Source organism: Lates calcarifer, linkage group LG4, assembly GCF_001640805.2.
Source record: "Lates calcarifer isolate ASB-BC8 linkage group LG4, TLL_Latcal_v3, whole genome shotgun sequence".
Classification (NCBI taxonomy): Eukaryota; Metazoa; Chordata; class Actinopteri; family Centropomidae; genus Lates; species Lates calcarifer.
In genome coordinates this window covers 12,624,920-12,640,969 of record NC_066836.1, presented here as the reverse complement: position 1 = coordinate 12,640,969, position 16,050 = coordinate 12,624,920, and the positions used below count along the sequence as shown (strand labels likewise).

At 44.1% G+C, this 16,050-nt stretch overlaps 2 protein-coding genes across 11 annotated transcripts in view; one reads left to right on the top strand and one right to left on the bottom strand.

Annotated features, from left to right (window-relative positions):
* The first annotated feature begins 383 nt into the window (after window positions 1-383).
* On the top strand, window positions 384-6,595 carry fam131aa (family with sequence similarity 131 member Aa). 3 transcript variants are annotated; one of them, XM_018676645.2, is made up of 5 exons: window positions 384-651; window positions 3,338-3,449; window positions 3,557-3,739; window positions 5,236-5,373; window positions 5,544-6,595. In XM_018676645.2, exons 2-5 carry the CDS (start codon window positions 3,359-3,361, stop codon window positions 6,131-6,133), a joined length of 1,002 nt encoding a protein of 333 aa, XP_018532161.1. In that variant the 5' UTR covers window positions 384-651; window positions 3,338-3,358; the 3' UTR covers window positions 6,134-6,595. The 3 variants fall into 3 exon arrangements, with proteins under 3 accessions (XP_018532161.1, XP_050925986.1, XP_018532159.1); XM_051070029.1 differs by lacking the exon at window positions 384-651 and adding an exon at window positions 677-1,301; XM_018676643.2 differs by lacking the exon at window positions 384-651 and adding an exon at window positions 2,452-3,063.
* Window positions 6,596-7,310: 715 nt separating this feature from the next.
* The window catches only part of clcn2a (chloride channel, voltage-sensitive 2a), a 42,731-nt gene continuing 33,991 nt past the window's right edge, over window positions 7,311-16,050 (bottom strand). For 4 of the 8 annotated variants that reach the window (XM_018676639.2, XM_051070022.1, XM_018676638.2 and 1 more), the window contains exons 17-25: window positions 15,799-15,932; window positions 14,547-14,785; window positions 14,068-14,179; window positions 13,902-13,948; window positions 12,088-12,156; window positions 11,479-11,517; window positions 11,283-11,387; window positions 10,276-10,362; window positions 7,311-10,159 (exon numbers count right to left, since the gene is read on the bottom strand). In XM_018676639.2, coding sequence (XP_018532155.1) covers window positions 9,644-10,159; window positions 10,276-10,362; window positions 11,283-11,387; window positions 11,479-11,517; window positions 12,088-12,156; window positions 13,902-13,948; window positions 14,068-14,179; window positions 14,547-14,785; window positions 15,799-15,932 — 1,348 coding nt within the window. In that variant the 3' untranslated portion in view covers window positions 7,311-9,643. The remainder of the gene's footprint in view (window positions 10,160-10,275; window positions 10,363-11,282; window positions 11,388-11,478; window positions 11,518-12,087; window positions 12,157-13,901; window positions 13,949-14,067; window positions 14,180-14,546; window positions 14,786-15,798; window positions 15,933-16,050) is intronic. The other 4 variants (XM_051070024.1, XM_051070025.1, XM_051070027.1 and 1 more) reach the window with 3 other exon arrangements.

Genomic DNA, 16,050 nt, shown 5'->3' with positions numbered 1-16,050 from the left:
ACACACACACACACACACTTAAAACAGCTGATACACCTCAAGGACCCCTGGAGGTCTGGGGCCCCGCGGGGCTGTACAGCAGTGGGTTGTGCGCATGTGTACTTGCTGTGCTATTATACTTAACGTTACACTGCTGAACAAATCAGGTCAAATTGAAAATGGATTCTGCTTTTTTTTTTGACACGAGACTGCAGTAAATCTCTGCACATGAGCCGTCTGTCCATCCCGCGTGCGTCCCGTTCAATCATGATAAAATAGACTGATGTTAAAATAGATCTCAAGAGGAAAAACAAAGATGACAAGTAAAAGCCGCGGGTTACAGTATCTTGATGCTGGCTGCGTGGGGAAGGAGGAGAGGAGGGTTGGGGGGGGGTGACACCGCCTTACGTTGATGACGCGCGCCATCGGGAGACATTTGGACACAGCCTATGTGCAATAACCCATACGCCGAGCGAGCAACAAATGGTGCGCGCGCGCGGTGCCCGGGGATGTGATGCTCGGAGTTTTGGAGAGACCGTATGGCGTTGATGCCGTAGCTACCGCAGACCCCCTGCAGCGCGAGGACAAAACCGCGCGGTATCATCTGTTGATCGGGATCGGGAAACAATTAAAGCGCATTATCATGAGCCGCCGCCGCGGTCCGACTTCCAGGTAAGGGAAAGGGAACACAACGACAGCCGCGCGAGCATCGTTAAAGCTGTGTTTGAGGGAGCATGTTAGAAAGAGGGGAGGGGGGGGTTCTCTCGGTATTTCCGCCGTGTTTATCCGATGCAGGTACGGAGCTATTGGTATGCAGATGGTAGACTTCAGAGGTTGCCAGGAGACCCGCTGCTGCTGCTGCATCCGCGCCTGTCGTGCGTTACCCCCCCCCCCCCCAACCAACACCCCCCCCCCCCCCTCGTAATTGCAGGACTTACAGCAGGCCTGCACCCATCAATGGCGGGGTGATGTGTTATTCAACCGCTTCTGTTGCTTGAATGCACCATTTCCAGAAAAAAAAAAAACACACACACACAGCTCCTCAAATCAGCGCTGCAGATCCCTCCATTCATGCCACATATACAGGCTGGAGGCTGCAGACACTCCGGCTTAACTCGATCCCACTTGTTGGTCCTAAAGGTCATATCATCGCAGGGCTCTGGGGACGTAAGAGGAGGCGTGTATGTAAAATAATAAGAAGGAAGGGACTTTACAGGAAACGTAATTACAGCTGCAAACGACGCTACACACGCGGTTGTTGTTCGGATTGAAGCCAATTAGCAGCAGCTGCAGAAGAGGCCTGACAATCAGCATGGTGAAGTGTGAGTCCTTTTTAAAAGCAACATCACACAATTAACAGCTCCACAGAGGCCAAACCATGTGCAGGTGCGCTGGGGGGAAAAAAAATGTAGGAGAACATTCTCAGAAATCAAGAATCAAACAGAGCAGGGCTGCAGCTTCCATTTATTGTCATCATTAATTCATCTTTTGATTATTTTCGCTGCTTGCTGAGTTAATTATTGAGTCTTTAAAAAGTAAAAGTAGAAAATAGTGGAGAGAGAGAGAGAGTGCCCAAAACACCAAAACATGAAATTTACAATTATTAAAAACAAAGAAAAGCAGATTTTTATTTTTTTTTTTTACATTTGAGAAGCAGGGACCAGTGAATGTTTGGCATCCTTGCTCGATAAAAGATTCGAACAACTGTTGGACCTTTAGAGTCGTTGTTGTTATCAAATAATTGACTTAAACAAAAGGGATGTGACCTATATGCTGTATATATACTGTATGTTCCCACTCTGGGGGTTTTGACCTTTCCAGTGGGTCAGTGATGAATCTGAGGGGTTTTGAGATGATTCACGAGGAAGGAAAGATGAGAGAAAAAAAATCATATGTTTTCCTGTTTTTTTTTTTGTCCAATTGTACAGCTTGTGTAACTGCTATACGTTATTCAAATGACACATGACATTTTTTAGGCCAAAATCCCCACCACCACACACACACACACACACACACAAGCTGTGTCGAGGGTTCACAGGTAGACAGCAAACAGGACACTGAACTAAAAAGATTAAGGTGGCTGACAGATGCTGTTGCCTGGCTCGTGACCGAACGTGATCTACATTTGTAGCAAATGTGTGTCTGTTGTTGTGTCCCTTGTTTTCGTGTGCCTGCTCGCAACAAGATTATTTAAAAGCCAAGCGTCTGTGCTGTCGAAAATCCGTGTGAGTCCCAGGAGGGAGCCTCCACATGCTCAACATGTGTGGTGTGTTTATCATGTGCTGAGCACGAGTGACATCTGCAGAGCTCACAGGTGTGTTCTGCAGCTGAAGCTCTCCTCCTCCTCCTCAGAGGAGCCGTTCACACCTTCATATCTCTGCCTCTCAGGTCCCTGCACCTGCCCCCCCGTTTTGCCCCCTGACACACTTTCGCTGTCGGTTTTTTTTTTTTTTTTTAAACCTCACCATAAGCCTTTAACGCACAGTCGGTCAGGAGCCTCTTCTTTCTTATAGCTGCTTTGGGAGCAAATCTGCTTAAGGATATCTGTCAAGTCATGCACATGCTCCGAGTTGCGTTTCCTGCTCATCAAACACATCAAAAACAAACAAACAAACAATCAAACAAAAATACATTTCAAGCCTCTCCACGTGCGTCGCTGGCACAGACCCACGAGATCTGCTGTGTCTGGCCGTTGTGTGTGTTGTGGAGTTAGTTAGGTGGTGCTATCACTTTTTTTAAAAATCAGGATCAGCGGCCTCAGTGTGAGCAAGCCCCTCGCACAGGAGCCGCTTACCAGGGGCTGGTCGCACGCCATATGTTTGTGAGAGAGACAGAGACAGAGAGAGAGAGAGAGGCCGTCTCCACCCCTCAGCCTCAACCATTTTAACTGGTTTCACCGGCTTACCGTGGCTTTAGCATCTGTGCAGTAAATTTAGGGCATGGCTGTTCGGCTGCTCGGTTTTAACCGGCAAACCCAAGCTGTGACTTGTAGTTGCGCCGTGACGGGTCCGTCTCTGCATGTCCACGATGAGGCTGAGGTCCAGGAGTAGAGAGGGAAGGGAGAGACGAAGGAATGAGGATGAGGTAGGAAAAAAAAAAGAAGTCTTTTTGACTGTATACATCTCTACCTGGGGATGAAGCGTGGAGACTACAGCTGGATTGAGTTTGAGCTTTTTATTTAGATGGCATTAGGAGGTTTCTGGGACACTGAATATTGGCAAAGTCATTATTTACTGGTTTTGGGAACACTGAAACACACACACACACACAAATGTAGACAAAACAGCTTCTTTAAAAAAAAAAAAAACCTTTATGGCACAAGTGGCAAAAGAAGGAATTCAGTTTATGTTTCTTGTAGGTGAAATTTGAGGAGAGTGAAATGATTCCAAAGTCAGGAAAATCTCCAGCAGACTCACGGAAAAGTGTCGGCATCCATGAGTTTGCAGCTCTCGCCAGATCCTCCTTAAACGGTAACAACCATTTATTTTTTATTTTACACTAAATGTCTTTCTGTTTCTGTTTCTATTTTTTGAGTTACAACCTCAAACTCTTGACCATTTCCACCTCTTGTGTCCAGGTATCTCGCAGGCAGTGAGGGACCATGTGACAAAGCCCACCTCCCTGGCTCAGGGCCGGGTCGCCCACCTCATAGAGTGGAAAGGTTGGCCCAAACCTGCAGACCCTCCTCCGGCCGCCCACTCCCACTTCACCTCCTACTGCCACCTGAGCGAAGGAGAGAAAGAGGCGCGGTTCGCTGCAGGTATTTATTTGTATGTGACCTTTAGCTAGGGATTTGTTCCCTATCCAGTGTTTCTTCTTCTTTTTTAAAAAAAATACACACCGAGTGCAGTGTAACCAGCTGGCTGTCTGTATGTTACTTGCCTGTCTGTGTGGGCATGTGCATCCTCACTTACTTAGCCCTGGTTTAGCTCCAGCATCATCTCCTGGCCGACTCCCACCTTCTGTCACGCACCTAATCCCCCTCCTCCTCCTCCTCCTCACCTAAAACTCCTGTATGTCAGCTGTCCAAGTCCCACCCTCCGTGCTGTCTCTCGGGTGACGGCTCGTCTTGGCAGCAGATGGTGGCCTATTAGACACTCTCCCAAAACACCTCACTGCCCACCAATGGTACAGCAGCTCCTGTTGTTTTGCTGTGACTCATCCTCTCTGGCGCCGGTGACATCGGCGTGGTTTGATCAAGAGGGAGAAGACAGGGAGGGGGGGCAGTAGGGAACACAGTGAGTGTACATCATGTTCATTATTAAGTCTGATCAACACTCACTGATCACACACACTTAAGACATTTTTCTTGCTTTCTTAGATTAATAGAAAAAGCATGTGACTCAAGCTGAAGCAGTCAGTTGACAATATTAACAGTTACTGTCTTAAATGTGAGTATTTGCTGCTTTCCTCTATTTTATATCATTGTAAACTGAATATTTTTTTGACTATTGCTCAGACAAAACAAGCAAGTTGAAGATATAATCTGCATTAAACTATTTTCAAGAAAGTAACAGGCAGATAATAAAGACTAAACAGTTCCTTATTAAAATGATATAGGAGCAAAATGTATGATGCATACTCTGTGTAAAAACAGACAGTATGGAAACAAATTAACTCCCCAGAAAAAGAGGTGTAAGTCCAGTTGGCAGTGTTACTCCAGCCTTGTTTAATATTGATATTGATATATTGGCAAAACCACCGGAACAGTCGGATTTCCTCTGTCTCAGTCTGTTAGAAACATTCATTCAGTGATTTTCATCCCCTTTAATGAGTCACGGGACAAATCTGAGACATCAAGAGGAGAGAGGATTAGCAGGATTCAAAAGCAGAGAAAACAAATGTTTGCTCTGTGATTTGTCCTCGTTTCCTTGCCTTTTTTTTTTTTAATTACTGAAAATTTTTACGCCTGGAAGTTCAAATAAGATATGCTACAGATGAACAATACTGCAAAGAGGTGTCTGGACACTTCTGTCCCTCCATTTTCTTTTACAAGTGAAATTCACTCTTTTTGATGGAAAAAAAGATGAAAATAGTCTGTTCAGTGTCCTAAATTTTCATGTCGATAAAAAAGTAATTAGGTAATTTATGCCTTTACGTTTAATTGTAGTGTCTTCCTCAGTTTAAGCCATTAACAAGTTCTGTGATGTTTACATGAGAAGTTATTAAGCATTAAATAGAGGTACAATATGAAAAATCAGGCAGAACCACATTGGAAATCACTGCATTCATTTCTTGGACCTGTGTTACCGTCAGGAGTGGCTGAGCAGTTTGCCATTGCTGAGGCTAAGCTGCGCGCCTGGGCATCTATGGACGACGATGAGGAGGAAGACTCCAACGATGAAGACTCCCCCAATAACGGACACACTCATGCCTTCTCCAGCCGGAGCTCAGGTATCCACAGATGTCTCCATTTTGTGTCATTTCATCTCATTTCACTCATTCGTCTTCTTCATTTTGTGCGTCATCACTGACAAAACGGCTCATCTCCCCCCTCCCTCCCCAACGACCCATCCATCCATCCATCCATCCCCAGGTGTTCTGACTCTTTGCTCCTCCCTCAGACGCCGCCACGTCCAATCCTATCACGGGAGCGCCACGCCAGCCTGAGGGCGACGGCAGCGAGGCGCCACCCTCCGACATTCCCCTGTGCTCCAACAGCAGCGGCAGCGGCGCCAGTGGTGGCAGTGGTGGCAGCCTGCTCTGTGGTAGGCCCACATCTCACAATGTCCCACATTCATCCCAGACCAATTCACCTACTTTACCCAGCGACTGCATGAGTCCGTTCCTGGAGGAAGAGGAGGCAGAAGAGGAGGAGGAGGAGGAGGAAAGGCTGGGTGGTCATGAGGAGCAGCTGGCTCCTTTGCGGGAGCACGTCTGCATCCACCACAAGCCCGAGTGGAGGCCCCGGGCCAGGAGCAGCAGGTTCGACTCCTGCTACTCCACCTCTCACTCCGAGTCTCCCGGAGAGGAGGACGAGGAGGACGAGGAAGAGGAGGAAGGCAGCGTGTTTCACGATGTTCGGGTGTGGCACTGCAGCCAGAGGAGCTTCTTCTCCGACCGAGCCTCCTCTGGAGTGGCCTCGTTTGACGAGGAGGAGGAGGAGAGGGATGAAGAAGAGGAGAAGAAGGAGGAGAAAGAGTATTTGATGTGATGTGTCGTCCATCTTTATGTCTCTTTGAGTCCATGTTGATTCTGGATATGACATAATCTGTTCTGCTTTCACTGTGAACCTCTCTTCACCTCCTCCTCCTCCCTCTGATCATCGCTCCTCCACTCGCAGCCTTCTGTCTCTCATCCTCCAGGCCTTTCATGTACTGATCTCGTTCCACCATTCATCGCTGCTGTAAACAGTATACATAGATATGTATATATATATACACATTTATATATGTACATATCTAGTTATACATTGGAGAGAACCAGAATGTAAAGCTGTTGTTCAAACTGAGTTTTGTACATTTTTTTGTGAAGAGTCATGTGTTGCTATTGCATTGGTTTTCTATGGATATTTTGCAGTGTTGTTTTATTCTGGGTCATGCTGTGTCACGTGGGTCGGGCTATGTTTGATACTGAATGTCTGAATGTTCTGCATATATAAATATGATTTTTTTTTTGGAAAGAAAAGTCTTTGTCCTTTTTTTTTATTCGCCTGCACAAACAGAAACTAAGACACATGAAGAAGAAACACAATTTCTCAACTCATCTTTTAAAGGTGTTTTTCTTTCAATTTAATCATTCACTCATGTACAAAAACAATTTCATGTTCTCTGAAAAATAACAATGGCTGTTGGATTTCAAATGCATAATTCTCCTATGTACAGAGCATGTACGTAGATCTCATCCGTGTATTTTCATATGTACAAAGCATATACAGGCCAGTGCCATATAAAGGGAGATACTACAGACTTATTGCTTAACTAGATACGCTGCAAATTAGCTTATACACTCTCTACATTTAACTCCTTATACGTTATCTTATATGGCGAGCACTACTTCACATTCTATATGCAAACATAAAGTTAAGACGTTAATAAATCGTTGCACAAATGTTTACACAGACAAAATATGTGAGCCCGAGTCGGTGTGCCGCGGTGGTAATCACGTAAGATTGGAATATGGCTCAAAATCAGCACGTGAAGCTAAAATACTTACACCCATTTGAAGGTCGTAACAAGGACTCACACACACACACACACACACTTTGCTCTACAACAAGTTTTTGGACTCGTGGGTTATCGCTGTGCTTCGTACAGTAGTTACATTTCTCAACATCGCATTAGAGGCCAGGCTGGATTAAAATGTACTCTGTCATAGAGATATGTGGAAATATCTACAGGCCGCATATATTACATGTATGCGTATAAGTGTGTGTGTGTGTGTGTGTATGTGTGTGTGTGTGTGTGCTCTATACAACACCCAGTGTCTTCCCGTCACTCGGAGCTCAAGTGTTGTTCCTTTATCATGCTAGAAACACATTAAAACACAGTAAATTCACATAGCAGAAGATGCAGAGGCAGTTCAAACGACGAGACCCGACAGTCTACATTGCCCTTATTGAATCAGCCCCTATAAAGCCAAACAAGGCTACATGTGCAGTAAATTATATTCATGGTAATTACAATGTGCTTCACCATTAGTTGGAGCCCTGTACTAAGCCTGGTGGACCTTTTGGAAGCTGCCTTTGTCATCGTGTGAATAGATCCCAGCTGATTGTGGATATTTGGGCCTGATAAAGATGCCAATATTTGACAGGAAAATTAAAAAAAAAATTTTAAAAAATGTACTGCTAATGAATCTGTGACATGTAACCCTGCAGAGCCTGCAGAGTGTTGTAAACAATGGAGTCTGGACAAACTAATGATGATATTGTTGCCATTAAATCACCTTTTACTGCATTATTACTGTAAATTTATTGCATATCAGCCGACATATAACCAACACCAATATATCTTGATATTAATAGTCGACAGATTCTGTGTCAACAACCCTCTGATGTGTTAGTCCAGGGCAAGTGAATAGGTAGTTGTTTGAATTCATACCATCATGTGCTCATTAGAATAATTTTCCACGTCTTTGTTCTCCTGTGCTTTCTTCTCCATTATTTGCTCCTTTTAATTTCATCTCCCTCCGTTTATTTGCATGTGACTTATTTCTCTCTGTGATAATGTCTGAAGTCATGTTTACGGGATGTTTGTTTGTCATGAAGACTCAAATGATGTTGAAGAGTCTGGGCCAGATTGGAGCATGGCAAGGAAGGTGTCAAAAAGTCTCTCGCACAAACAAACAAACACACACACACACTCACACTCACACACATTTAAAGATAAAGCTGGGGATATTCTATATTTCTTGTTAACAAATCCCATTAAAAGACCAAACTAGTACTTCCCTGTGTCGCCAAAGTCTGATATAGTTTATTCCTGTGCGTCATAAAGCTCTATTGTTGTCCAAAAACAAATAAAAACACAACAAAACACATTGTTGTGCTGGTTGACATGATCCTCCGTTACAATAAGTGTGGGCACTGTAGTTTATTTTTGAGTCAAATCCCACAGACACAGTCCTCACTAAGAATACACAATCTGTATCTCAAAAAACTCCCTAACAGATAATTATTTTAGCAAATGTTTCCTATTCGAGTAATGTTTGGGAAAAAAACACAGTGCCCACATACTTGTTGCCCTGGGTAACGTGTCCCTACATCACAGTGAATTTGGACAATATCCCACATACGAAGTTCTGTAAATACTCACCACAAGGGAAAATTTGTACTAATCCACGTCTGAAAATAGTCCCCTACAAAAGCACTGCTCTCATTTGAGTTTGCTAAAAACCAACCAAATTGAGTTTCAAAGGTGATTCTTGACTTTGGAAACCGCAGTTCCAAACATGGGCAAGAAGCTGAAAGCTCCAAAACAGCTACTACGTAGAGCGTGTGGTGTCATTGTTTTGCTAACTTGTGAACAAATGAACTGTCATAATTAAACTGGTAAATAAACAGCTGTTACTAGCAATGTCGGCTATGTAGTGATTGCAAAACTTACAAATAGCTCCTTTAACAATGTCAAATTACCCACAATGCAACTATACCACTGACAGCTTGGTCAGAGATTCAGGTGTGTTATGCTAGTAGCAGCTAATGTAGCCTTGAGCTGCTAGCCTCAAACATAAATGAGTACTGAGCTACAGAGATCTGGTAAACTCACTTCTTTCTAACTCCACACTCTCAGACTGTTTTCATTTTCAAACTTGTCGTCTTCAGACCCAGTCAATGCTGACCGAAGTGACATGATGTGTAAAAATAATTTTTCGTTAAAGGTTCATGTCGTCAGTAGGAATGAATGAGCTTGAGGCTGAGAGCCACAGACAGGACAGGACTGTCAGAGACGGATAAACCCATTGTTGCTTTTGGTCTTTCCACAAGATTTGTTGACAGTTATAAGGAATAAAGACTAAAACCAGATTCATCCTTTTAACAGGCATCTGCACAGTTTGAAACACAACACTAAACTTCACATCTACCCACACTCACTCTCACTCACTCCCTCACACCACAACAACAAGGTTAGAAACTCAGGTATCTAGGCTGGACTTGGAGGTGAGTGTGACCTCTACAAATGTTAGAAACGTCAACATTCATGAGGCGACAGCATTAATCTGATCATTCTGACTGATCCTCAGTGTGGGCGGGGATAACCTCTCCCTCAGGTTCTGATAGGTCCTTGTTCAGAGACGGACTGCCCTGCTCTTGCTCTGTTTCGTCCGGTTCGGGAGTTTGGCTAGGGGGGTCATAGTCACAGGCCAGCTCTGATTCCTCAGTGTGGGAGGGGCTGCAGTCAAAAGTAAACTCTGATTGGTCCTCAGTGAACGAGGGGCTTTCCTGGAGCACCAGGTCCGACGACTGGTTTGTAATGTCGCCGGGGCTGGTTTCAAACTGCAAATTGGTTTGGTCCGAGAAGTTGACGGGGATCTCTTTGTACTGGAGATCGGGCTGGTCCTCCACGTCTGGAGGGTTGGGCTCCCGTGGCAACGAGAGACCCCTGTGGCGGATGCACAGCTTGTGTAGTTCAGTTACCTCAGATACGTTTGTGCTGTTCCCACTGTCACGGAAACTGGCCAGTGGAGGGCGCACTTTCACTCCAGTCACCGTCACTGAGCCCTCAATGGCCTTCCGCAACTGGAGAGCCAGTAGCCAGCAGGAAAAAAAGAAAGAGAGGGCGAGGTTTAATGATGGTTTACAGAAAACATTCTCCATCAGATCTCAACAACTGAAGGAAACACACATATGCACACCTCTTTGAGAGAGACCACTCCGACCAGACGTCCCATGCTGGTCACATAGGCGTGATCCAGGCCCAGCAGAGAGAAGATAGTGTGAGTCTGTGGAGGAGGACAGATGGGTCGTGGCCTGGATACAGACTCAGAGGGGAGGGGGGTTCATTTGCATTTTGGATCAGGGTTTTGTAAGCTGTAATGCTGGGATCAGATTTATTTATTTTTTTGGGCATTTCTGCTTTATTTTCATAGATAGCCTGGACATGATTTGAGCTGGGACCCCTGCAGTGAGGACTTGGTCTTGATATGTGGTATGTGCTCTACCAGGAAAGCCACTGGGGCACCCAGACTGCATGAGATATACATACATACATTATATCTATCTATCTATCTATCTATATATATATATATATATATATGATTTTTTTAAAAAAATCTTTTGGTCACTGTGTCAGACCAGACCTAAGTCATGAATTTATGCTCTTGTGAGACATGACAGACGACACTTTGGACACCAACCAATCATAGGTTGCCGCACTAAGTGGCACTGAAATTCACTCCAGTCACAGTCATTAAGTGAGCGGTGCAGGTGGGCTCTGTCTTTTTCCCTCCCAGCTGGTGTAGAAAAAGGGTGAGTATGCAAAGGTTGATGCTGAAAAAAAAAATATGCCTCTTGATATAGTTTAGTCTGATCCCAGCATTAGTCAAAGCACTGAAACCACAGTGAGGAAATACACCAGAACTATGTCATGTGACAGATGCATTCATTTGATGTTTGTGGTTAAACTCACCATGTAGCTACTTTTTTAATGTGTTTAGTTTGTGTAATTTGACATAAATCCCTGCAGGACTCAGTGAGTTAAGAGCTAAAATACATAATCAGAAATGAGGAGAAACGATGCTTAGCTCATTTTCTGAGTGTTTACTGTTGAAGATTCATATTTCATGATGAGGAAAATTACCTGCTGTGGTGAAAAGGTCAATTTAATTTCAGTGTGTTTCAGGGCTTTTTGTTGACATTTTACCTTATGCAAAGATGTTTGCTCCACCAGCTGGAAGGGCGCGGGATCAATCTTGCAGTTCTTGAAATCTACCGGCTCATCGAGCTGCTGCTCCTCCCACTCCGCTATCTGAGAAGAGAGGGGATGACGTGACACTGAAAACTTCTAAACTGTGAATTGGAAAACACAATTCTGTTTGAATTATTTGTGTAGGTCTAACCTCTGATGGCGTCATGCAATCCTCCACTTCAGTGGAGTCCTAAAAATGAGGGGAAAAAAATGAGTAAGACATGCACTGTCCTGACAAGTGAGGCTATACACCAGAACCAACACAATATATATGAAACTGGGAGCAATCAGAGGGGATGATCTGTTTGTTTGTGTTTACAGTATGTAAAATACACAACTGTAAACCAATTAAACATTTATATCTTATATCTACTAGAGTTTCTAGGGTAAAGGTGAAGGAGAAGGCACCCAGTACCCAGAAAGTCAAACTGACAGCACCAATAACTTTAAGAATCAACCACCTTCAAATTAAAACACAGCAACACACAACCGTACACAGGACGAGCATTAACAGCAGCTGAGAGTGAAAGCTGATGAAACACTTGGTTTAACACTAACAATTAAATCTTTACCACTTAAAGAAACGCCCCACCCCTCTCTCTCTCTCTCTCACACACACACACTTTCTCTCGCTCTCTCTGCAAAGCCACTCTAATGCTTCGGTTGGTGCACCACAAATATTTTGGTCCAGCACTCACTACGTGCGTGTCGCAAGGCAACGGTTACTAAGCAACAGTCTCTAGGCGGCAGACAATCTTACCGCCATGGAGATCCTCACACGTTTGGGCTTGGGCTTTCTTTTTTCAGGAGGAGCCGGCCCAGCCGGGCTCTTCCAGCCGGGGAGAGAAGGTATCAACAACAGCACAACATTAACACAGCATCAGTGAAACTGGACAGTTGTAACCCCCTTTTTTAACATGGTGTCACGGCAACATTGGATCCCAGTCTGACTTCTGCCGGGAGAAGTCTCCATGATGCGAGCACAATGTTGCTGAAAGGGTATAATTACTACAGCACAGATGAAGGTGAGGGCACAAAGTCTGTACAAGAAACCCAATGTTAATACAACATTGGATGATAGATACACTGCCAGAATAAAAGGTTTTAAACACCATCTATTTAAGCATCTTTGTTAAGTAGTTTGAGCCCTTATGTGTTCCCTGAAACATAAGTATCCTCATTTTATTCCACAGTGTCTGACAACTCTTTTCAGCTGCCACTTCTCATGAGCAGGGAGATAAATGTGAAGTGAAAGTCAAGTTGAAGAGACAACAGACACTTGACCTGTTAAACACAGGTGGAACGAATAACATTATTAATTTCTCCACTGCATGACAATCAGTGCTGGAACTGAGCCCTCGTTATTAGCTCCACCTGTGTTTTTCCTGCTGCGATAGCTCGAAATGTGGGAGAGAAACTGTGACTTCGATTCGTTTGGAAACAATAAAATAAGAAGAGTGCCCTTGTGCCAGCAACGCTACTAAAGTTAGCTAGACATATTTTTAGAGACTGAAGCAGATGAAAAGCAGATGATACTCAATGAGCAAACACATTAGTCCAAAATATAGTGAAGCTCATCTTGAGTTCACTGGCAATAGGCTTTTTAAAGCAAGGACATTTTGATATGTCGCAGTAGGAAAATCACAGGTGTAAATAATCAAAGTAATGACAGCTGAATTCCATTTAGCTGCTTCAGTTTCAGGGTCCTGGTGTTGCAGAGTCACTGTTGATGTTATTAGCAACACCTGCGCTTTTCCTACTATTACTAGTTAAAATGTCTGTGGGAAAAAAAACTGTGGATAAACTGTAAACGAATCCTGGCACTTGCATGTTTCATTGGCACAACAAAAAAGCAACGACAAGCATGCTATTTATGTTTGCTTGGAGTAACATCTTCAAATTACTTATTTTGTCCAACCAACAGCTAAAAATTCAATTTCCAGTTTAAATTAACTTCATTGTTTCATTTATTGTCAAATTATTGGTGATTCATTTTCTGAGAATGGACTAACTGATAAATCAACTAATCATTTCAGCTCTGCTTAAATAGCTTCAGCTTCTAAAGACACCTGCCGTGCTATGTGATGTTTTGTGGCTGCTTGAAATATTCCACGTCTTGTGCGTCACTTTATCCACATTTCCCTAAAAACCAGCCTGACATATTTAGTATCTTTGGAAGCTTTGATCTCCATTAGAAGCTTAACAAACTTCTGTGACGAGTTTAATGCATCAGAGCTAACCAAAAATGCTAAAATGTAGGATGTTCAAAAACATTTGACTGGCAGTGAATGTGTTGTGTAAGAGGGGAGGGCGGGGGGGGAATGATTCACAAAAGAATTAACACTAAAAAGCTACGACCACAGATCCCACAGGAAAACCCTGCTGCCTTGTGGGTGGATCCTGCCTTTCAGCAGCAGTAGCAGGGGGGAGGAGGAGGAGGAGGAGGTGGACGGCATATGCGTGGACTCAGAGAGAGCACACACACACACCCTCGCGTACGATACGTGTCACACTCTTACAGCACACTTGCACCCATGCATTTTTTATATCCCTCTTTCTCGCGCTCGGGCTCACCTCCAGCAGCTCCTTGTCTTGGTCGGCACAGGAGAGGGTCTGAGAGCCTCGGAGAGGAAAATAACAATCATTTTTTTAATTAAATTTTGGATTTTGACCTTTATTTCAAATCAGTTTGTTCTCTGTGTCGCGCATTAGTGTTCCTCTGTGTGTGTGAAGTACATACTGTTTGGTGTCTCTGTGTCGCTGATGGCAGACACAGTTTTCAAGGCAGATTTCAGAGGGAGCTGAACATTGGAAACCACTGGGCTGAAGGAGGAAGACTCCTCTGTGGAGATCTACATGGAAAATATATTAACAGAACAAGCCAGACACAAGCGCACATGCACAGACACACACACACACAGATAACACAGAAAAGACAAATACGAGCACATGCACGTAAACAAACAGGACAGCACAGGTAAGGGCACAGACGACAGAGACACAGAAGACATGTGTTAATGTAAAAATAGAAGTAAAGGACATCTACACAGTCTGTAAACACTTACCACAACAGCTGTCCAAAAACTCCATCTGTGCCTTTACCTACTGCTACATGCGTCACACATGCTGTGTCTGATCCACTCTTAAGTCTATCGCTACCACCCAACCCAAGCCAGACTTCGCCCCAGCCCAGCCCTGGCGCCCCCGGACGCCTCACACCTGTTGGGTGCTCACCAAGAAGCGGACCCCTTGGCGAGCGCTGGTCGAGGCGTTGATGTGGGTGTGGGTGCAGGGCGAGCTGGGGGTGCTGTCGGTGGTCAGGCTGGGAAGGTGGTCGTGAGTGCCGTTGTCCTGGGCCAGCTGGCGCAGGTACTCGAGCCTCCGTTGACGGCCCAGTTGAAGAGAGAGCAGAGACTGGAGCTGCAGTCGCTCGATGGAGCCCAGCAGGATCATGGAGTCTGAAGGAGAAAGATGAAAAGAAAGATGTCAGTGATAAAAAGGCAATGGAGAAAAATCACACGTGAAAATTGAGAAACAAGAAATAAAATAATCAAGGTGGTGGTCAGGAGATGTTGATAAAAGTGCAAAAATGTACATTTATTATTTAATTAGGATACTAGACTTGCACACAAAGGTGGTACACAGGGTACTGTCCGAGATTTCTCTTTTATCGTAGTATTGATATGCTTTTTTGATAGCTAAATTTGAAATCTAAAAGTTATAAAAGATTTTTTTCCACATTAGAAGACAAACTTCTCAGTTGTACAAAAACTGTGAGAAAAAAAGTATTTTTCCAATAACAACAAAATCTCTCCAGACATTCAGAGCCAGCTTTCAGTACACAACGGCTTTAAATACTGTACTTGTGCTACAGACATATTTCGGTCAGCCCTCTGTGCATATACTATAACCTATTTCTTTATTGACCTGGTTTGTGCATGGTTGAAACAGGAAAGGACCTCTCTTATCACTGTTGTCACAAAGTTGGAGGAACACTGTTGTTTAAAGGTGCTATATGTAAGTTGTTGCTATTGCTACATAGCCGACATTAGCACCAACGGGTGTTTACTAAGCTTCAGCCATCCTTGCATTTACAAAACAAGAGGTTAAAATACGCCCTCTGAGCAGCACAACTTCTTCATCCTGTCATGTTGGACTGAGGGCAGACTGGACACTACAGTGACCCACTATCACAAAGTGGTATTAGGAGATGGGACAGGGCTAGCTGGTTAGCATGCTAACTTCAGTGGAAGAATAGAATTGATTAAAAAAAGAAGCAAAACAAGAGTTAACACCGCCGCTGCTCTCCACTGGTGGAGAGTTGTTTGATCCTGAACTCACAATGTTTCTTCTAGACTACTAGGTAAACAGCTGGTAATGCTAACACTGGCTATGTAGCAATGGGCGAAAATGTACCAAGAACAAACCATGAAAAATAACTCTGTACAGTACATATTGTGTATGCACTCACCTCTGGATTCAACTAGGGCCAGTGTTTTGAGCTGACCAGTCAGCAGCATCTCCTGCAGGTCCCGATAGGAAGAGTTAAGAGTGATGTAGCGCACATCCCTGACCATGATGTCCTCCACACGGATATTATACTTCCTGAGAGGAGAGGAGAAGATAGAGGTTAGGTGATGAGAAGGGGGAGCAGGAAGAAGTGAAAACAAGAAGAGGGAAGGAAATGAAAGGCAAGGTGGGTAGAGAGAAGATGAAGAAGTAG